General features: G+C 40.5%; 1 protein-coding gene and 1 pseudogene across 1 annotated transcript; both read right to left on the reverse strand.

The window, feature by feature from the left end:
- The window catches only part of LOC126074056 (olfactory receptor 7G2-like), a 678546-nt pseudogene that overhangs the window by 18592 nt on the left and 636230 nt on the right, over positions 1 to 23724 (reverse strand).
- LOC126074045 (olfactory receptor 7G3-like) lies at positions 3763 to 4701 on the reverse strand. Its single transcript, XM_049881389.1, has one exon. It carries the CDS (start codon positions 4699 to 4701, stop codon positions 3763 to 3765), a length of 939 nt encoding a protein of 312 aa, XP_049737346.1.

The raw sequence follows: 23724 nt of genomic DNA on the forward strand, positions 1-23724 counted from the left end.
GAAAGCTAAGAGGATTTGAAGAACTTACTGATGAAAATGATAGGCGAAGGCCTTCAGTATGGATTACGTCTCAACATAAAGAAAACAAAAATCCTCACAACTGGATCAATAAGCAATATTGTCATAAATGGAGATAAGATTGAAGTTGTCAAAGATTTCATTTTATTAGGATCCATAATCAATGCCCATGGAAGCAAAAGTCAAGAAATCAAACGAGTTATTGCATTACCACCTTTTCTACAAAACAGATCTTTCAATTGTTTAAAAAAAAAAAAAAGCAAGATGCCATTTTTAGGACTAAGGTGCATGGGACTCAAGCCATGGTGCTTTCAATTGCCTTATATGTGTGTGAAAGTTGGACAATGAATGAGGAAGACTAAGAAGATCTGATACCTTTGAGTTTTGCTGTTGGCAAAGAATACTGAATATACCATGGACTGACAGAAGAATTGCCAAAAAAAAACTGTTTTGGAAGAAGTACAGAGAGGATGCTCCTTAGAAGCCAGGATGGCAAGACTTCATCTCACATACTTTGGACATGCTATCAGGAGGGTCAGTCCCCAGACAAAGACATCATGCTTGGTAAAGTAGAGGGCCAGTGAAAAAGAAGACCCTCAACAACATGGATTGACAGCATGGCTGTAAAAATGGGCTCAAACATAACAATGATTGTGAGGATGGTACAGGATTGGGCAGTGTTTTGTTTTGTTGTACATAGTGTTACTATGAGTCAGAACCAAGAAGACGGCACCTAACAACAAAAATAACAACAAGAAGGCTGGGGGCAAGGTATACTGAGGAATAGCAAGTGGAAAGTTGGATATACAAGTCTGGGATTCAGAGGAGAATTCCTCTCTAAATATTAATTTGGGGCTCATTTGTTTTCAGATGACTTTTAAATCAATGAGTCTGGATGCTATCACAAAGGAGTGAAGTTAGCTGGAGAAGAAGAGGTCTGAGGACTGAAACAGGAGACCCTGCAGTGTTTCAAGATTAGAAAACACATTAAAGGAGACTGAGAAATAGTAGCTAGTGAGGTAGGAGTGAAACCAAAATAATGTGTGGTGTTGAAATCCAAGTGAAGAAAGTGTTCCTGTAGGTAATAAACTAAGTCAATGTGGTTGACAAATCAAGTAAGAGAGAGACAGAAAATTAACTGACCTGGATTGGGCTGGACTGGACTTAATAAGGTAGATAATGCTGGTGGGTCTTCAAGAGCACCCTCCATGAATTGTTGGGGAAAAGGCCTGATTGTATTGACCTCAGGAGTAAATGGAAGGAGAAAAATTGAAAAGAGTGAGTGGAGACATGTCTTTTGAAGAGTTTTATGGTAAAGGAAGGAGATAAATGAAGATACTGCTAGGGCAAGATGAGGGGGTCCATAGAGGTTTTTTTGTTTGTTTGTTTTTTAAGATTTGAGGAACTCAAATATATTGGATGCTATTGAAAATGAACAAATCAAAGGGAGACCCTGGTGATGCAAGTGAGACATGGGAGAATTACCAGAGTTATGTCCTAAAGTAAGCAAGAAAGATTGAACTCTATGCACAAGTGGAAGTGTTGGTCTTGGTTAAATCCAAGAGGCCACGCTTCTCTCAAGAAGAAATAGAAAGCAAGTAGCCATGAATACTTTAAATAAATTAAAATCCTCAATAATATAATTTGTCATGAAACACAACCTGAGATATACAGTTTTACAGGCAAGCTCTTCCAAGCACTCATTGGAGCTAATTTCAAGATTAAAGGAAGGATTTCAGAAAATATAAGTGAAGAGATATTCTTTATCTTATTTTATAAGGGCAGCACAAACTTAGCGTCCAAACCAGACCAGGTTAGCACAAGAAAGAAAAATTCCAGTGTTTAAAAATTCTATGCAAGAACAATGGACAAACAATATTTACCCTGGTGGCGAATGAGAGCAATGGAAAGTATTTGCCTTACTGTCTGGAGGTATAATATCTAAAATGGCATGCTTCTAGTATATGACAGGAAAATAGAACTAAGAATATCCTCATTTATATGAACAATTATTAAGTACAGAGGAGGAATCAGTCATTTTATTTATAAAATGTAGCATTTCAGGGAATAAAAACAAAAAATCGAACCCATTGCCATCATCAATTTTGACTCATACCAACACTACACAACAGAATAGAACCACCCCATAGCGTTTTCAAGAAGCAGCTGGTGGATTTGAGCTGCCAACCCTTTGGTTAGCAACAGAGCTCTTAACCACTGCACCACCATGGCTTCATGGATGGTATCATTCAGAAAATTCTGCTGAAATCAATGTTTATCTATAGGGAAATAAAATGAAATTGGATTCTCCATCACACCATATTCAAAAATTGTCCCAACATCTTTTAAACACAAAAGAAAAAACAATTTAATGTTTATGAACCATATAAGAAAATATCTTTATTAGATTGGAGGAGTTGATCAGTTCTTGAATGAGATGTAACACACACAGTCCAAAAGGGAAAAAATAGATCAATCCAACCATTTAAAATTAAGTCACTGGAAAATGAAAATCCAAAGTTGTTCTTTCAATGTAACAAAAAGAAGACAGCAGGACAAATAAATATTCAGTGAAGTATTTCCAAATGTGGCTTTGCCTACAACATAAGTATTAACTGCTGATAAATATTTAAATTAATAAGCTAGGATAATGACTAACACAAGTGCCCAAACGCGTGAAAGCAGAAGGAATTGAAAAAGGAGAGAGTGCTACCCTTGGAGATAAATTGTGCTGGCTCACATTCATCTAGTATATTCATTGAGTAACTTATTAGGTGGCAGGCATTGTACTAAACACTTGTAATTGTTGTAGCACTTGATCCCACCTCAGACTTTTCTAATCAGAACAGTCATTTAATCCTTTCAAGGTAATGAAATTCCTCTTACCTGCAATTAGTTTTAGAAGGGGCATATGCCCCAACTCAGGGTGATGACATAGAGTGTGTTCCGGATGACTCCTTGAAAAGGTTATTTCTCTAATACTGAGACTGAATAAGGAGCAGTCAGTTTTCCATCCCTGGTTATTGTATCTTAAATGACCACTGTGCTGCTGCAGCCATTGATGACCATCACAGGAACAGCTTTAGGAAAAAACCAGCATATGGAGCTGTGAAATGTAACCCTGTGGTTCTGGAGGCTCTGGACCTACCCTACCTCTGAAATCTTTGTTTTTATATTTGGTACTCTGTGAGTTTAGACTTTTCCCTCAGTATACCTGAAAGTATCCTCACTCTTAGAGTTGAAGTATCTCAAATCTAAATGGAAAAAAGTGAATGAATATAATTATACCAAATGTATAGATGAGTAAACTGAGCTTATGGTTGCTGTTAGCTGCCCTCGAGTTGATTCTAACTCATGGCGACCCCATGTGTTGCAGAGTAGAGCCACTCCATAAGGTTTTATTAGCTTTAAACTTTAAAGAAGCAGATTGCCAGAACTTTTCTTCTATGGTATCTCTGAGTAGATTTGAACCACCAGCATTTAGGAGTTGAGTGCAAACCATTTGTACCACCTAGGGACCTTTCAACTGAACTTAGAAAGCTGAAATAAATATAAAAGTTCACACAGCTATTACAGAGAAGAGGTAGAATTCAAACCAAAGTGTTCTGACTCCGAATTTTCACCCTTAACCATTCTAATTTCTGAACTCCTACTATTCAAAGAACTTAATCAGGTTCTCTGAATCAGTATTATTTATTTCACTCAAGCATATTCCAACAGCTTAAGCCCAAAGCATGTGATGCATTAATGAAAAGAAGATATTCTAGAGATGAGTTTCCTCAAAGCGCCCATTATGTCCTTGTTCCTTAGACTGTAGATGAAGGGGTTCAGCATGGGTGTGACCACGGTGTACATCACTGATGCAACTGCACTCTTCCTAGAGGGTAGGGTAGCTGCAGAGCTAAGATACGCCCCCAAACCTGTCCCGTAGAACAAGGAAACAACTGAGAGGTGAGATCCACAGGTAGAAAAAGCTTTATACATCCCACCTATTGATGGCATTTTCAGGAGGGAGGAGACAATTTGCATGTAGGAGAAAATAATCCCAAGGAAGAGCCCACCACCCAAAATACTAGTCATAAAATATTGCAGGATGTTATTAAAAAGGGTATCAGAACAGGCAAGCTTGAGGACCTGAGGAAGTTCACAGAAAAACTGGGGGATTTCCAGGTCTATGCAGAAGGACAGATGCAGCACCATCAGACTGTGGAGCAGGGCACTCATGATGCTAATGAGCAAGGAGAGTAGAATCAGCAGGCCACACAGGTGGGGGTTCATGATGATTGTATACCTTAGTGGGTGACAAATGGCCACATAGCGGTCATAGGCCATTACTGCAAGGAGACAATTATCCAAAGAAGCAAAAACAAGGACAAAGCAGATCTGGGTGAGGCAGCCTGTGTAACTGATGGATTTGCTCTGAGTCTGAATGTTCACCAGCATCTTGGGGACCGTAGTGGTGCTGAAACAGATGTCAGTGAAGGACAGGTTGGAGAGGAAGAAGTACATGGGGGTGTGGAGGTGGGAGTCTGAGCTGATGGTCAGGATGATGAGCAGGTTCCCAGCCACAGTGATCAGGTATAAGGTCAGGAACATTCCAAAGAGAAGGGGCTGCAGTTCTGGATTCTCTGAGAGGCCCAGGAGGAGGAATTCTGCTAAGCCTGTTTGGTTTTCCGATTCCATGTTTGTTGATGATTCTGACCGAAAGAGTAGAATTGAGATATATAACAGATGTACAAAGTTCCCTTATTTTACAGAAACACTCTAATCTGTATTGTGAAATAAAATTAATATTATAAATTTTGCCTGTGGTTCTCTCCCTCTGTATCTCTCTCTCTCCTCTCCTCCTCTTTCTCCTCTATCCTTTTCTCTCTCCTTCCCTCTCTGTTCTCTTTCTTCCTACACACTCATTTCTCCCTGTCCTCCTTTCACCTCCTCTACCACATCTTTCCAAATACGTTTAAGTACCTACTCTTTTTCCACATTCGTCAGTTAACATGAATATAATATCAAATGGCACATATTTTTTCTTAAGAATTTTCTGAACTCTGCAAATTAGCAGGAAAACCAAAATCATATGGTATTAAACATATATTTTAGAGCAGTGGTCCTCAAACTTCCTTGCATCAGAGTCAGCTGGATGAACTGCTAAAATACAGACTGCTGGGCATCGCCCTCAGAGTATCAGATTCAGAAGACTGGGGCTCCAAAATTGTGCCTTTCCAACAAATTCCCAAATGCTGCTGCTGCTCAGGTGGAAACCACACATTGGGGACCAATATTCTGCAGACCTGGTATACTTCCTGAGGAAGAAATCATCTGGCTCATCAGTGCGCTACAAAGTAGACTGGGATTTCAAGTCCATGACTCAGACCATTTTCAGTGGGTCTTCACAATTTGTCTTTTGAATTCACTACTTTCTTTTCAACATTCCATTCTTTGGATCCTTATCACAAAACTCTTGCCTAATTGTTCTAACTAAATAGCAGTGTTAGCAGGAGTCCTTGCTTGGCACAAGAGGTTAATCAGCTAAGAAAAACGTTGGAGGTTCAAGTCTACCCAGTGGCATCTCAGAAGAAAGGCCTGGTGATCTACTTCTGAAAACCCAGCCATTGAAAGCCCTATGGAGCACAGTTCTACTGTGACACACGTGGAGTCACCATAAGTTTGAATTGACTCCATGGCAACTGATTTGTTTTTTGGTCCAATTAGCAGATATCATAGTAACAAATACAATAACTATTATGAACTTCTACAACAATAACACTAACACAGAGCTCTGAGTATTGGCATACAGAATTCTCAGTATTTATCTGAATTAATTTTATTCTCCCTACAGATCCATGACTTGGGTGCTTCTATCATCCTTCATTTTACCCATGATCTCAAGTACATAACGTGAGGTTAAGTTATGAATACATAATACATGATCTCATAAGAACTGGTGAAAGAATTTGAACTTAGATTGCCAGATCAGAGTGGACCTCTTACCACCGTGTGATACGACCCCTGAGTAGGACAGGATCAGGCACTGGAAGGGTCAACAGATTCCATCACTTGCCTCTTGAAAAATTCCATGTGAGTCCAACACCAAGTGCTTTCCCTGGTCTTCAAAGTCACCTACCCTCTGACCTCATAGGTAGTATCTAGCAGGTGACATTATCAAAGCAGGACCCACCCTCAGGACTTGAGGTCAGTATTGGAATATGCTCCCTAAATCTCAAGCTGTTATGGCTATCATGGCAATAAGATTCTTTTTTCTCCCAATACCTGAGATTATACGCAGAACTTTTTTTTCCCCTAAAACAGAGGAATGAGAGGAAGAATGAAATGCATGGGGTCTTTAAATCACTGAAGAAAAGAGAAATAATTTGTTGGTGTGTCCTAAGTGAAATTTTAGGATAGGAAAGGCACAATCTGACAACACAGGTATCCTGTCAGGCATGTACCTACAGTAGTAGGAAGAGGGGGAGTAGAAATTTGCCAAGTCAGCCTTAAATGGAAAAAGGAACTTAAGCAAAGTACACCTAAAAAAAAAAAAAAAAAAACCCACTGCTGTCAAGTAGATTTTGACTCAAAGTGATCCTATAGGACAGAGTAGCTCTGGCCCCTAGAGTTTCCAAGGAGTGCCTGGCAGATTAGAACTGCCAACCTTTTGGTTAACAGCCATAGCACTTAACCACTATGCCACCAGGGCTTCTGAAGTATACCTACACACCTCAAATGCCTTTATAGCTTTGAGACTTAAACATTTAATCAAAACAAATTGTCTAGTAAGGATCTTCGCATCTGGTGAGTGTATGAGGTACTTATCAGTTAAGGTATGAAGTACTTGTTATTTAAGATGATCATTTCAATTGAACGAGCTAATAAGACCTTATTTTTAGAAATTCCTTATCTTATGCATATCACACAGGGCAAAGTAGGAAGTTCTGTTTAACTACTACTTACGTTTGTGCATGAAAAGCAATAGAAAAAAACACCATACCGTTTTAAATTTGGAGAGCCATAACTAATCTTCATTAATAGATTACATTTCCTTTCCTTAGGTATCTTATTGAAATCTGCCCCTCCCTTCCTTCCTACCTTTTTGTGGCAGATTATGGAAATAATTTATTCTTCCCTACTCAGGAGCTTGATGCATTTCCTATTGCTTTCATAGTTTGACTCATTGTCTCCATTGTACAATTAGCAGATAATGTTAGAAAAAGAACTCTTGAGAATCAATCATGAAAAGCCATATCCTCCTTTCTTTTGTTTCCGGTTAAGCCCATCAAAGCCTGAGTCTGGCAGCCTTGGGAACTGGCTCCTATGGGAATCCCAAGGTTGTGTGCCAGGATCAACTCCAGGACACTCCCATTTCCTGTGTTAAGATGAGGTCCCTGAGAATATGATCACTGGATTCTCAAAAAAAAGCAAGAATTGATTGTATAAGTCCTGAGCACATTTATGTGTTTACCCTTTATTCTCATGAACCAATGATTCAGAAATGGTCTCTAAAGGAATCCCAGGAGTGAACAGCTCATTAGGATGTTTATGTTCAGAGTAAATGCCCCTTGATAAATACTGCTTCACCAACAAGGAAACCTGGGGCCCTAAGCATGGGGTCATACAACAAGCAACCCTAACAAAATCAGTCATTTGCTGGAAGGTTTGGAATCAAACACCCCTGAGTTTATTCCCAACTCTAGCACTTGCTTTGTGAATGTAGAAACTTTTATAACTGTTCAGAAACCTCAGATTTCTCTTTTGTATAATGGGACCTATCGTGGAACAGTATAGGGATATTGTAAAAATGAGAAATTAACAGAAAAAATCATCAAGCACAGTGTTCAACATATCACACCCTCTCGATATTTCCTGTTGTGATTTGTTCTGCATGGGCACAACTTGGCATTGTTCATTACAGAAGGGAAGTGACAGGCAGAGCCAGATGAAAGAGGATCAATGAAAGTTAAAAGAACCAAAACCAAACCCAGTGCCGTCGAGTCAATTCCGACTCATAGTTAGAACATTCCTAATGTGAAAATGACAAATTTTAGGGAAGAAAAATGTGCCAAAACTCTACAGGGAATCTTGCTCATCTAGAGAAGCAGGAGGAGAGAACAAGCCAAATGAACATCACTGATATCAATGGAAAAGAAGCCCTGGTCTGGTGGCAGTGTTTAAGTGTTTGGCTGCTAATCAAAAGTCGGCTGTTCAAACCCACCAGCCACCCTGCAGGAGAAAGATGAGGAAGTCTGCTTCTGGAAAGATTTCAGCCTTGGAAACCCCTTAGGGCAGTTCTACTCTGTCCTCTAGGGTTGCTATGAGTTGGAATCAACTCGATGGCAACAGGTTAATGAGATATCAATGTTCATTTGGCGTGGACATAGAATGAAATATCTAGCAATTTAAATGAATAAATTAGACCTAGATGTACCACGACAAAGAATGAAAATTTAAAAAACAGAAGTTAATTTCTCTAACAAGACATCTATAAAAGACATCTACAGTATGGGAAAATTGAAATAAGTTTTAAAATTACACAGACATAAATTATTCTTCTTTAAATTGAAATATTTCAAGCACACTGCAAAGTACAGAGAAAACAACAAAGGCCTAATTATCCACCACTCAGCACCATCAAACTAAAATATATCACCATACTTGCATTATGTACTTTTTAAAATTATGATTATTTCCCTTTTTGTATGAGCTTAAATCCTTTATTCTATGAGTTATTTTTAATTATTTTGTGATGTATTCAGTATTTTTTAAGAAAAAATACATATTTATTTGACTACCTCCCCCTTTATTTTTTCACACATCTGTCTTTTTCTCTCCACCTGAACCACAACAATGAACTTGGTATGTATTATTCTCCTATGTTTTCATTACTTTCAGTCTAATTCAATCAATAAACAATGCTATTGTTTTACATTTTAATACTTTATGTACTGTGGGTGTCATTTTACAATTGGTCTCTGAAAATAATGCATAAAACCTTATCAATCTTATTACAGCTCAGTCTGGTTCATTAACTTTAACTATTTTAAGGAATTTCACTCTGTTGTTACATCAGAACTTATTTATCCCTTCTCCAAGTGATGGGCATTTTCATTGGGTACACAAACACACACGTAAAGGATGGGAATGGAGCGGAATAAAAAGGGCTTATCATCTTTGTGTTTACTATTTTGTTACTTTAAGAATAGAACTGTTATGGCAAAATGTCAATATTTATTAATTCTGAAAGCATCGATATATGACTATTTGTCCTATTACCCTGAGCTAATCTGTCTTAAAATATTTCCTAGGTTAATAAAGAGACACTGATAGATAGAGGTATGTAGCCTGTGGAGTCAGACTGGTTCTCCACTTCCTCACTGCTAGTGCTCATAGCCAGGTCAAAGATCTCCCTTAAAAAGGTGTATCAAGAACCAGGTAAGGACAAGCTGAATGGACACACATGCCCCTTGCCAAAGAAATACAAAAATTGTTTAAAGAATTCTAGAAAATTGAGCAAGGGCATATTTCTATTTAACACGGAAAAATTCCCTGGAAATTTAGATTCAGAGTAGGTGATTAGCAGAATGAGAGAAGCTCAAGTATTCATGCAAAAGTACAAGGAAACATGTCAAGAAGATCATGGACAATTGGCAGGCATCACACAAGTAACTCCATTCTGCTCATCTTCTGCATGTACTCACCTCACAGCTGCCCCAGATGGACTTGAAAACAAAGACATCTCCCTATTTGCAAAAGATAAACTGGGGGACTTCAGATTACCTGAGTGTCAGCATTAAGAAATGACATTCGATTCTCCCCTGAAGGCTGAATGATAAAAATGGAGGTTCTGGACTCACGGAGCACAGAAAACAAAGAAGGACCAGGATCCTATGGGAAGTGATGGAGACAAGGCTCAGGTGTGCTGCCTCCTGACCTGGGCAAGGTTATTGAGTGGGTGGTCACAGGCAGACTCTTTGATGTCTCTGTGCCCCTTGGGGTTTCAATACCCAAAGCTCCTCATTAGTCAAACTCTTTTGCTGTCATTCTGTTCCCTTAAGCAGCAAGCCTAAGAGAAGGAAAAATTTATATTGAATGATTCCATTATCCTAAGAGCCCAGGCATATGCCATCTTCTTTGCCTCATCTCATTCTGCTCATACTCATTTCAAGTGCCTTGTACACATGGACATACCACCCTTCTGTAATTGTATTAGTCTTCTCTCTTTATATTCAAAGGTGCCCATAATCTAAAAACAAGATTAGGAAAATTGACACCATGTTTAGGCTAAAAATATATACTTTATTGTGTGAGGATGTGTATTCTATACAAATAAGAGCAATAATATAATAGATGAACCCTAAAAAGGGAGATGCTGAGAGCTAATTCTTTGATGGCACATGGATCCTTTTCCTGCATCTAATATCCAACAGTTTCTAATCTAGCCTCTGTAATCAAACACAATTGAGCGTATAACAGGTATGTAACCTCCTTTTTAATATTTCAATATCAACGTTTCCAAATTTTATAGAAGTTAACTTCAATATCCACCCCTCATCTGTCAGTTTGTCACAGTGTGGTGGCTTGTATGTTATTGTGATGCTGGAAGCTATGCCACCAGTATTTCAAATACCAGCAGGGTCATCAATTCTGGACAGGTTTCAGCAGAGCTTCGAGACTAAGACAGAATAAGAGGAACAACTTGGGGTCTACTTCTAAAAAAAACTGACCACTAAAACGCATATGAATAGCAGAGGGAGATTGATATAGTGCTGGAAGATGAGCCTCTCAAATTGGAAGACACTTGTGGTCATTAAGATTGTGTGTCAACTTGGCTGGGCCATAATTCTCATTGGTTTGGCAGTTATAATGTAGTCTGGCAGTTCTATAATGATGTGATCATCTCCATGATGAGATTTGATATAATGTGACCACCTCCAAGATAAATCTGCTGTGAGTAGCCAATCAGTTGAAGGGGAAGTTTCCTTGGGAGTGTGGCCTGCATCCAATATATGTGGACTTTTTGGCAAGGCTCGTGGGCTTGTCCTTGTTTTGGATTCTGCAGCTGCTGCCTGTTCCTCTGAACTTCAGCCCTTAGAACTTGAGCTAGAGTCTTATGTGTTGTCTTGCCTGCTGATCTTGGGATTCATCAGCCTGTGAGCCAGAGCCCTATTGCCTAACTTGCTGATCTTGGATTCACCATCCCCTGAAGCTATGTGAATCAGAAGAAGCCTCCAACCTGACTCACCGCTTGGGACAATGTTCCAGCTTCTACAACCACGTGAGCTGTTTCCTTAATATAAACATCTCTCTATGTATATATTTATACACTTACTGGTCTTGCTTCTCTAGAGAACCTAGCCTAAGACATTTGGTACCGAGAGTGGTTCTAGAGAAACAAAACTGTAAGGATGAGTTTTCCAAATTGGTTTTCAAGTCCGATTAGTATTAAAGACGTTAATGACTGCTTCCAGTAATGAAGTGGGCACTGCCAATCCATGGTTGTTTTAGGCTGGGTTCTCTAGAGAAGCAAAACCAGTAATGTCTATAAATATAGACTGAGAGATTTATATTAAGGAAACAGCTCATACGATTGCAGGGGTTAGAACTTCCCAAGTCCATGGATCAGGATAGAGTCCTTTCCCAATTCACAGAGCCGCGGAAGCTGGTGAGCCCAAGATGAGCAGGTTGGAGGGCATGGATCCTGCTCACAAGTCGTGACGGTCAAGGAATCCCCAAGGTCAGCAGACAAGACCATAAGTGTCTCCTGAGTCAGCAGCAGGGGCTGGAGAAACCAAAAGAAGCAGGTCAGGGAGCAGGACTCTTGCTCGCAGGCCATGATGATGGACAAATCCTAGGATAGGCAGGTAAGCTGCTAGCTCAAGTCCCAAGAACAAGAATTCAGACAAGAAACAGCTGTTGGGTCTAGAACAAGTCAACAACTTTTGCAAGGTGAGCAGGAAAAAGGAAGTAGCCAGCAGAAGGTAGAGAGATGAAGGCTGAGGAGGTGGTGAGCTACCACAGGCCCCACCTCCACTGCTACCACTCAACAGATTCTATCATGGAGGTAATCATATATCAAATTTCAACACGAAAGTGATCACAACATTACACAGCTGCCAAAACACTGAGAATCATGGCCCACCCAAGTTGACACACTATCTTAACCATCACAGTGGTGTAAGGTGGCAAAGGAAATATTTTGATCACCTATTGGTAAAGGTGAGGCTCTGGGTGATCACTTTTGACACTTTTCTAAGTTTCGTAATAATGGGAAGTATAAGGAAGCAGGTTGCTTGGTCCTACATTCCCTAGACAAAGTGATGAAGGAAAGAGATGAGCTCAGGACTTCAGAGTCACAACTCAATTGCCACATAAACAACATAAATATTTCCACTTGTGCCTTGAAAGAAAGACTGATTTCTTGTCGTAACAGACCTGATGTTGCGAAAAAACAAACCCAGAGTGGCTGAATTACAGTGCCAACTGAATTCCCAATCTTCAGTGGTGTCTGCAGTTAAAGTGAGGGCATTGATTGGGAAGAAATGGGATCATGAAACTTGGGATGGGGATATGTTTCTAGGTGCCATCAAGTCGATCCGAACTCATAGTGACCCTATGTACAACAGACCAAGACACTGCCTGGTCCTGCACCACCCTCACGATCGTTATGCTTGAGCCCATTGTTGCAGCCATTGTGCCAGTCCATCTCATTGAGGGTCCTCCTCTTTTTCATAGACCCTCTACTTTACCAAGCATGATGTCCTTCTCCAGGGATCGATCCCTCTTGATAACATGCCCACAGTATGTGAAACGTACTTTGCCCTCCTTGCTTCCAAGGAGCATTCTGGTTGCACTTCTTCCAAGACAAATTTGTTGTATATGGAAACATATAGGCAGCTAATCAGGAAGCTGGGGACACCAAACCCCTAAATTCCATTAAGCCACTCCTACCAACAGAACCTGCTCTCTCATTCCCATCTGAAGAGATTATTCCATTTTTGTTTGCTAAGCCACACTCCTCGGTAGAACCCACTTCCACTCCACCTGATGAGATTAAAGCAGCTGTGCCTAAAAAGCCTTTGTCTGAGTCACTATGCCTGGTGCATTGCCTGAGGCAGATGTCTTACAAGGCAATGCTGAATGTTCTCAAACACACAACCCCACCACCTATTTTGGCTTCTAGGCCTGGCTGACATCCCAGTTAGCACCAGACGGTGAAGTATAAAGTGTGACATCAGCAGATGATTTTTAACAATCAAGTGGATAGGACGATGCAGTCTGTGGAAACCAGTCATCCTCTTTTCCAGCTACGCCTGTCATTGCTCAATGGGATTATGAACAAAGTGGTCACGATAGCAAGGATGGAGATTATGCATGGGTTCAGAAACACTCATAAGGCCAACTTGGCTACAGCCACAGCTGAGTGCCCTATCTGCTAGCAGTAGGGACCAACCCTGAATTTCCAATATGGCACCACTCCTCAAGGTGATCAGCCAGCAACATGGTGGCAGGCTGATTACCTTGGGCCTCTTCCATCATGGGAAGTGTGGCATTTCGTTCCTACAGGAATAGACACTCTGAATATGAATGTTTCCCTGAACACAATGCTTCTGCCAATACTACTATCCATGGACTTACAGAATGCCTTATTCACAGTTGTGGTATCCCATACAACCTCACCTCAGATTAAGGGACTCACTTCACAGCAAATGAAGTGCTGCAATGGGCCCATGTCCATGGAATTCACTGGTTTTACCATGTTCCCATCATCCTGAAGCAGCTGGTTTGATAGAATGATGACATGGCCTTCTAAAGACACAATTATGGTTGCAGCTAGGTAGCAGTACCTGCAGGATTGGGGCAATGTTCTCCAGGAGGCTTTATAGGTTCTAAACTAGCATCCAATATATGGTGCTGTTTCTCCCATAGCCAAGATACCTGGGCCCAGGAATCAAGGGGTGGAAATGGGAGCAACACCATTCACTAGAGCTGGAGATAGAAAACCAAAGGGAAGAATGTGCTTGGTATTTCTAAAGCTGAAAGAACTGAAGAAAAAATTCAAGCCTTGAGTTGTAATAGTGAAGGATTCTGTGCGGAAAATATTAAACGACCCAGGAAGCATCAAAAGAAGATGAAAGGAATACACAGAATCATTACACCAAAAAAAAAAAAAAAATGAGTCATCGTTCAAACATTTCAAGAGATAACATATGATCAGGAACCAATGGCACTGAAGGAAGAAGCCCACGCTGCACTGAGGGCACTGGTGAAAAACAAGGCTCCAGGAATTGATGGAATATCATCTGAGATGATTCAACGTACAGATGTAGCACTGGAAATGCTCACTCGTCTATGCCAAGAAATTTGGAAGAGAGCTACTGGGCCAAACGACTGGAAGAAATTCGTATTTATGCTTATTCCTAAGAAAGGTGATCCAACTGAATGTGGAAATTATAGAATGATATTGTTGATACCATATGAAAGCAAAATCTTGTTGATGATCATTCAACAGTGGCTGCAGCAGTATGTCTCAGGGAACTGCCAGAAATCCATGCCAGATTCAGCAGAGGACATGGATCGAGGGATATCATTGCTGATGCCAGATGGATTCCGGCTGAAAGCAGAGAATACCAGAAGCATGCTTACCTATGTTTTATTGACTATGCAAAGGTATTCGACTGTGTGGATCAGAACAAATTATGGAGAACATTATGAAGAATGGAAATTCCAGAACACTTAATTGTACTCATGAGGAACCTGTACATAAATCAAGAGGCAGTTGTTGGGACATAACAAGGGGATGCTGAGTGGTTTAAAGTCAGGAAAGGTGTGTTAGGGTTGTGTCATTTCAACATACCTATTCAATTTGTGTACTGAGCAAATAATCCTAGAAGCTGGACTATTCAAAGAACAATGGAGCATCAGGATTGGAGGAAGACTCATTAACAACCTGTGTTATGGAGATGACACTACCTTGCTTGCTGAAGGTGAAGAGGACTTGAAGCACTTACTAATGAACATCAAAGACCGCAGCCTTCAGTGTGGATTACACCTCAACATAAAGAAAACAAAAATCCTCACAACTGGGCCAATAAGCAACATCATGATAAACGAAGGAAAGATTGAAGTGGTCAAGGATTTCATTGTACTTGGATCCACAATCAACACCCATGGAAGCAGCAGGCAAGAAATCAAAAGACACATTTCATTGGGCAAATCTTCTGCAAAGGACCTCTTTAAAGTGTTGAAAAACAAAGATGTCACCTTGAAGATTAAGGTGGGCCTGACCCAAGCCATGGTATTTTCAATTGCATCATATGCATGTGAAAGCTAGAAAATGAATAAAGAAAACCGAGGAAGAAATGACGCCTTTCAATTGTGGTGTTGAAAAAGAGTATTGAATACACCATGGACTGCCAAAAGAACAAACAGATTTGTCTTGGAAGAAGTACAACCAGAATGCTCCTTAGAAGCAAGGATGGTGAGACTGTGTCTTAAATACTTTGGACATGTTGTCAGGAAGGATCAGTCCCTGGAGAAGGACATTATGTTTGGTAAAGTATAAGGTCAGTGGAAAAGTGGAAGACCCTAGAAGAGATGAATTGACACAGTGGCTGCAACAATGGACTCAAGCATAACAACTATTACAAGCCTGGCTCAGGACTGGGCAGTGTTTTGTTCTGTGGTACGTAAGGTCGCTATGTGCCAGAGTCAACGTGACAGCACCTAATAACAACAACAACAACCATTCACTGTTACCCCTTATGACCCACTTGCAAAATTTTTGCTTCTTGTCCCCTCAACCCTATGCTCTTCAGGTCTAGAGCTCTCAGTTTCAAAGGGACTGGAGACACATTACTAATTCAGTTGAGATAGAAGTTAAGAATGCCACCTGGACACTTTAGGCTCCTTATTCCTCTGGATCAACAGGCAAAGAAGGGAGTTATCATACTGCCTGGTGTGGTTGATCCTGATTACCAAAAGGAAATTGAATTGATATTACATGATGGAGGTAAAGAAGAGAATGCCTGGAATGCAGGAGATTCTTTGGGGTATTTCTTAGTACTACCATGCCTTGTGATTAAACTCAATGGAAAACCACAGCAACCCAATTCTGACATGGCCCACCAGCAACAAAGGTTTGAGTCATCACACCAGGCAAAGAACTACAATTAGCTGAGGTGCATGCTAAGGGCAAAGGTAATACGGAATGGATGGTGAAAGGAGGTATTCTAAACACCAGTTACAACCACATGACCAATTGTAGAAACATGGACTATAATTGTTCTGAGTATTTATGTCTTGTATGTGTACATCGAATATTTTGTTTTCTTCACTTATAAAACATAAGACATAAAGAGGGCTAATGCATTTTTGGTTATACGTGTGCTAGTTGTACACCTTGGACACAAATATGACTTTATAATTATTTTTATTCAGAGATTACATATGGTTTAAGGAGATATATATAGGCATCAAGTTGATAAGGCACAGACTGTGATCATTAAGATTGCATGGCAACATGGATGGGCCAATATTCTCATTGGTTTGGCAGTTATGATGTAGTTTGACAGTTGCATAGTGATGTGATCATCTCCATGATGAGATTTGATATAACGTGATCACCACCATTATGGGATCTGCTGTGAGTAGACAATCAGTTGAAGGGGGAGTTTCCTTGACGGTGTTGCCTGCATCCAATATAGATGGACTTTATGGCAAAGCTCCTGTGCTTTTGCTCAAACTGGCTCCTGCAGCTGGCACCTGTTCATCTAATCTTTGCTTCTTGGGACTTGAGCTAGCAGTACACCAGCTCTCTTGCCTGCCAATCTTGGGATTCATCAGTCTTCATTGCCTGTGAGCCAGAGCCCAGCTGACTTGCCATTCTTGGATTCTCTAGCTCCTGCAGCTATGTAACTCAGGAGGAGCCTCCAGCCTGACCCACAGAGTTGAGATGTTCCAGCCTCTACAACCACGTGAGCCGTTTCTTTCATACAAATCTATCTCTACAGATATATTTATACACTTTACTGGTTTTGCTTCTCTAGAGAACTCAGCCTAAGATAACACTCAAAATATGACTCGGGAAACCTTTCTCTTCAAAGTAGAGTTGACCTTAATGAAATGGGTGGAGTAAAGCTTTTGGGACTGTCATTGGCTGGTGTGGCATGACTCAAAATGAAAACAAACAGCTGCAAATATTCATTAATAATTGGAATATGGTGTGTAGGAAATATGAATCTAAGAAATTGGAAGTTGTCAAAAATGAATCGGAATACATGAAGATTGGTATCTGAGGCATTACTGAGCTGAAATGGACTGGCACGGCCATTTAAAATTGGACAGTTATGTGCTCTACTATGCCAGGAATGAAAAATAGAAGAGGAATGGCAAAAAGAACATTTCAAGATCGATCCTGAAGTACAATGCTGTCAGTGATAGGAAAATATCCATACACCAACAAGGAAGACCAGTTAATACAACTATTTAAATTTATGCACCAACCACTATTGTCAAAGAAAAAATTGAAGATTTTTTACCAATTGCAGCAGTCTGAAATTGATCAAACATAAAATCAAGATTCACAGAGAATTACTGGTGATTGGAATATGAAAGATAGAAACAAAGAAGAAGGATTAGTAGTTGAAATATATGCCCTTTGTAATAGAAACCATGTTGAAAATCCCATGGAGAATGTTGCAAGTCCAAAACGACTTATTCATTGCAAACACATTTTTCAACAACATAAATGGCTACTATAAATGTGGATCTCACAGGATGGAATACACAGAAATCAAATCGACTACATCTGTGGAAACAGTTGATGGAGAAGCTCAATATCCTCAGTCGGAACAAGGCCAAGGGCTGACAGCAGAAAAGACCATCTACTACTCATATGCAAGTTCAAGACAAAGCTGGAGAAAATTTATAAAGTTCACAAGAGCCAAAGTACAACCTTGACTATACACCAACTGATTTTACAGCAATCTCAAGAAGAGATTTGACACCTTTGAAAGTTAATGAATGAACACTAGACCAGTTGTGAGATGACATCAAGAGAATCATACATGAAGAAAGCAAAAGGTCATTTAAAAGACAGGAAAGAAAGAAAAGACCAAAATGGATGTCAGAAGAGACTCTGAAACTTGCCCTTGAATCTCAAGTAGCTAAAGCAAATGGAAGAAATGATGAAGTAAAAGAACTGAATGAGAGATTTTGAAGGTTGGCTTGAGAAGACAAAGTATGATAATGAAATGTGCGAAGACCTGGAGTTAGAAAATCAACAGGGCAAAACACGCTTGACATTTCTAAAGCTGAAACAACTGAAGAAAAAATTCAAGCCTCGAGTTGCAATATTTAAAGATCGTATGGGCAACATATTGAATGACTCTGAGAGCATCAAATGAAAATAGAAGGAATATGCAGTCATTGTGCCAAAAAGAATTGATTGCAGTTCAGTCATTTCAGAAGGTAGCATATGGTCAAGAAACAATGGCATTGAAGGAAGACATCCAAGCTGCACTGAAGGCACTGGTGAAAAACAAGGCTCCAGGAATTGACAAAAAAACCAATTGAGATGTTTCAACAAGCGGGTGCAGCACTGGAAGCACTCACTCTTCTATGGCAAGAAATTTGGAAGACAGCTTCCTCACCACCGACTGGAAGAGAGATCTGTATTTGTGCCCATTCCAAAGAAAGGTGATCCAACAGAATGTGGAAATTATCAAACAATATCATTAATATCGCACACAAGTAAAATTTTGCTGAAGGTAATTCCAAAATGGTTCCAGCAGTAAATGGACAGGGAGCTGCCAGAAATTTAGGAAGGATTCAGAAGAGGCCATGGCATGAGGATTACCACTGCTGATGTCAGATGGATCTTGGCTGAAAACAGAGAATACCAGAAAGATGTTTAGCTGTGTTTTATTGACTATGCAAATGCATTTGATTGTGTGGATGGTAACAAATATTTATGGTAACGTTTTGAAAAATGGGAATTCCAGAACACTAATTCATGCTCATGAGGAACCTGTATATAAACCAAGAGGCAGTCATTCAAACAGAACAAGGGGATACTGTGTGGTTTAAAATAAGGAAATTTGTCCATCAGGGGTGTATCATTTCACTACACTTATTCAATCTGTATGCTGAGCACATAATCCAAGAAGCTTAGCTATCTGAAGAAAAGTATGGTATCAGGATTGGAGGAAGACTCATTAACAAGCTGTGATATGCAGATGACACAACCTTGCTTGCTGAAAGCAAAAATGACTTAAGCACTTATTGATGAAGATCAAAGACCACAGCCTTCAGTATGGATTACATCTCAACATAAAGAAAATACAAAAAACATCACAACTGGACCAATAAGATCTCATGATAAATGGAGGAAATATAGAAGTTGTCACGCATTTCATTTCACTTGGGTCCACAATCAATGCCCATGGAAACAGCAGTCAAGAAATCAAACAGCATATTGCATTGGGAAAACCTGCTGCAAAGGGCCTCTCTGAAGTGCTAAAAGCAAAGATGTCACTTTGAGGACTAAGGTGGGCTTGACCCCAGCCAGAGTATTTTCAATTGCCTCATATGCATGCAAAGGTTTGACAATGAATAAAGAATATTGAAGAACATTTGATGCCTTTGAATTATGGTATTGGCAAAGAATATTGAATATACCATGGACTGCCAGAAGAACTAAAATCTATCTTGGTAGAAGTACAGCCAGAATGCTCCTTAGAACTGAAGATCGTAAGACTTCGTCTCACTTACTTTGACCATATTATCTGGAGGAACCTCTAGCTGGAGAATGGCATCACTCTTGGTAAAGTAGAGGATCAGTGAAAAAGAGTAAGGCCCTCAATGAGATGGACTGACACAGTGGCCACAACAGTAGGCTTAGGACCGGGCAGTGTTTCATTCTGTTGTATACAGGGTTGCTATGAATACGAACTGACTTGGCCACACCTACCAAGAACAAGAACTTCAATATACACTTTTTCACATTATAATCCATGGGTTGAAATTACTGCTCTTGGTCATCAACATCGTTGAGAAAATTGCAAATGATCAAATAAACAGCCAACCTGTGATACAATGTATCTTTTTGGTTATAACCAACTATGGATTTGGGCTTGTTCATTAGAACAACAAACTTATTTTGAGCAGAAAAAGACCAACACATAAATGTGTAGTTTATTTAATGCAGAACTGGTACTACAATGAATGAATGGGTTTATTAACAAAAGTCACTGGGACATAAAATGAATTTGGATGCTTGCTCACATCGATGGCAAAAATAGACTCCAAGCAGATAAATGGCAAAAATGTAAAACGCAAACTATAAATCCCTTAGATTGAGGTAGGTAGGGTTTGCATAAACAAGATCTTTTGAGGTGATCCAAAGGAATGCGGAAATTATTCAACAATATCATTAATACCACATGCAAGCAAATTTTTGCTGAAGATCATTCAAAAGTGACTTCAGCAGCCTATCAACAGAGAACTGCCAGAAATTCAGGCTGGAGTCAGAAGAGGACATGAAACCAGGGATATCATTGCTGATGTCAGATGGATCCTGGCTGAAAGCAGTGAATACCAGAAGGATGTTTACCTGTGTTTTTACAGACTACGCTAAAGCATTCAACTGTGTGGGTCATAAAAAATTATGGTTAACATTGCGGGGAATGGGAATTCCAGAACACTTAATTGTGCTCATGAAGAATCCGTACTTGGATCAAGAGGCAGTTGTTCGAACAGAACAAGGGGACACTACATGCTTTAAAGTCAGGAAGGGTGTGCATCAGGCTTGTATCCTTTCACCATACCTATTCAATCTGTATGCTGAGCAAATAATCATAGGAGACAGGCATTATCAAGAAGAACTTGGCACTGGGATGGAAGGAAGACTCTGGAAGGAAGACTCGTTAACAACTTCCGTTATGCAAATGACACAACCTTGCTTGCTGAAAGTGAAGGGGACTTGGAGCACTTACTAATGAACATCAAAGACAGCCTTCAGGATGGACTACACCTCAAAATAAAGAAAGCAAAAACCCTCACAACTGGACCAATAAGTCACATCATAAACACAGAAAAGATCGAGGTTGTCAAGGGCTTCATTTTACTTGGATCCACAATCAACACCCATGGAAGCAGCAGTCAAGAAATCAAAAGACTCATTGCATTGGGCAAATGGGCTGTGAGAGATCTCCTTAAAGAGTTATAAAACAAAGATGTCATCTTGAGGACTAAGGTGTGCCTCACCCAAGCCAAGGTGTTTTCAATTGCCTCACATGAACAAAGAATAAGGAAGACAAAGAGAATTAACACCTTTAAATTGTGGTATTGGCAAAGAATATTGAATGTATACCATGGACTTTGTTAGGCCAGGATTCCCAGTATTCTGTGGTTGTCTTCCATTTTGTGATTGTAATTTTAAGTTAAAGAGGACTAGGGTGGGATTTTAACACCACCCTTACCCAGGTCACATCCCTGGTCTAAAATAATGGAAGTTTCCCTTGGGTGTGACCTGCACCACCTTTTATCTCTCAAAAGATAAAAGGAAAGGGAGGTAAGTAAAGAGTTGGGGGCCTCATACCACCAAGAAAGCAGCACCAGGAGCAGAGCATGTCCTTTGGACATGGGGATCCTGCACCTGAGAAGCTCCTCCACCAGGGGAAGATTAAGGACAGGGCCCTTCCTCCAGAGCTGACAGAGAGAGAAAGCCTTCCCCTGGAGCCAACACCTTGAATTTGGACTCATTACCTGCTAGACTGTGAGAAAAAAAATTTCTCTTTGTCAAAGCCATCGACTTGTAGTATTTCTGTTATGGCAGCACTAGATGACTAAGACAGAATTTTGTACTGAGTGGGGTGCGGCTGAAACAGACACCTATGATGTGGGAAAGGTTTTGAAACTGTGAATGGATAGAATTGCGACAGCAGCAGAGGACCAGCACAGCAGAGAACCTGCAGCAGCAAAGAAGCGGCAACAGCAGAGAAGCAGCAGCAGAAGCAGGAGACCAGCACGAGATGGCACTGGAGCCCACCCACGGAACCAGAGAGCTGAGTGCCTGTATGCAGGAGGCTTCCTGGCAGAGTGAGTTGCCTCCAGGCACTTACTGATGGAGCTACTGAGCTTTAGAGCACTTGCTCCAGCAAGGCAGATGCAGGTGTGAGGCCTGAGGAGCTGAGAGGCCAAGAAACCATGAAGCAGAAGCTGAAGAGACAAGGAACACAAGAAGCTGAGCTGCCTCAGTCTCAAAAGGCACGGCCAAGACCTCAGGGGTTTCTAAGGGTGGAGTTGCCACTCAGATGGTTGAGGAGAATGGTGGGCCTAAAGCCTGAGGGAGCAGAGTTGCTGTCCCAGTGGGCCTGGAAGGGCACTTGAAGCCCAGGGCCGAGGGGCCTCTACTCAGAATCTGGAGAGTGTGGCCAATGCCTAGAGTCTAGAGGCCAGGGTTATTGTGTAAATTGTCTCAGAGAACAGAAGATTATTTTCAAAGCTTTGAGGGCTAATGTAGTGTGTTCTACTGACTTGCTTGGTGCCTGCTATGCCTTCTAACAGGAGTGTAAATTGGTTCTATCACTTAGGAAGACTTCTTTATAACTACTAGCTGGAAAATAGGCACTCCACTATACACAATAACTTCACCCAAGCATGAAACTCTATTTCTACCAGGAGACATGTATGCGAATATTCCAACAATTTTATTCATCATGTTACAGGGTAGGACTTCCCAGCTTGAGCCTAAGCCCTGCATAGATTCTTACCTTCTTCTGACCAAGAATGACCAGAAGAGGCTCAGAGATTCTACACAAACAAAGGCTCATTAGGGACAAGCAAAAGGCTCATGAGGGAGAGAGGGAGAGGGTTTCCACCTACACTAGCCTCCAGTCTCTCACTGAACAAAGGATTTCATAGGGCTTATAAAAGTTCTTAGGCGGGAAAAAGGCATTGTTTTTATTCATTAGATGGGTGGAGATTTCTAGGCGAAGGGGAGGGATTATGAAAATCAAATGCTCACACAGTTAAAATTCAACATGGACTTCCTTGCAGAGGTTGCTGGAACCAAGATGGAGTCTGTCACAAAGGCTGCTGGGATGTCGATAAGGACTTATTCTGGGACGTTGTGTATGCGTGATGCCTCTGGACCTTGGTTCAAGCCCAGCGAGGGGACTCTGTTCATGTTAGTCTCACGTGGAATGTCATTCATAGTCCACGCTGATCTTGACTGTGCATGCCGTGCACCTGGTGAGGCCTTAGAAAAACAACTCAGAAGCATTAGCAGTAATTTATAGCTGGTCAACCACACAGGGCCTTGAAATGTAGCCCCTTATCTTGTCTAAGCACCTAGTTTGTTAATCACAAGTACTTTTCCCGTGCCAGCAGCAAAAGTTATGTGGTGCTCTGCACTTAGTTTTACATCCAGAGGCTATTTAATTATAGCTAATTAAGCACAGAGGGCCTTGAAATGTAGCCCTTCTTTAATTCAGCCAGCCTGATCTCTTCCCTGTCTCAGTAACAGCAGAACACTAGTTATCAAAACTTCCATCAACATCAGAAAGGATGACATTTAAAAGTATATGGCATTGAAAATAAACAAATGAATATATCCAACAACAAGATTGAATCTGAAAAGCACACTGGGGAGAAAAGCTATCAAGGCACAAATTCATACATTAATACTAAAAGTTTAACAAGTTCAAAAAG

The sequence above is a fragment of the Elephas maximus genome, chromosome 3, assembly GCF_024166365.1.
Source record: "Elephas maximus indicus isolate mEleMax1 chromosome 3, mEleMax1 primary haplotype, whole genome shotgun sequence".
NCBI classification, from domain to species: Eukaryota; Metazoa; Chordata; class Mammalia; order Proboscidea; family Elephantidae; genus Elephas; species Elephas maximus.

Coding starts and splice junctions, on each gene's coding strand:
- LOC126074045 (XM_049881389.1), bottom strand. CDS start 4,701: ATGGAATCGGAAAACCAAACAGGCTTAGCAGAATTCCTCCTCCTGGGC.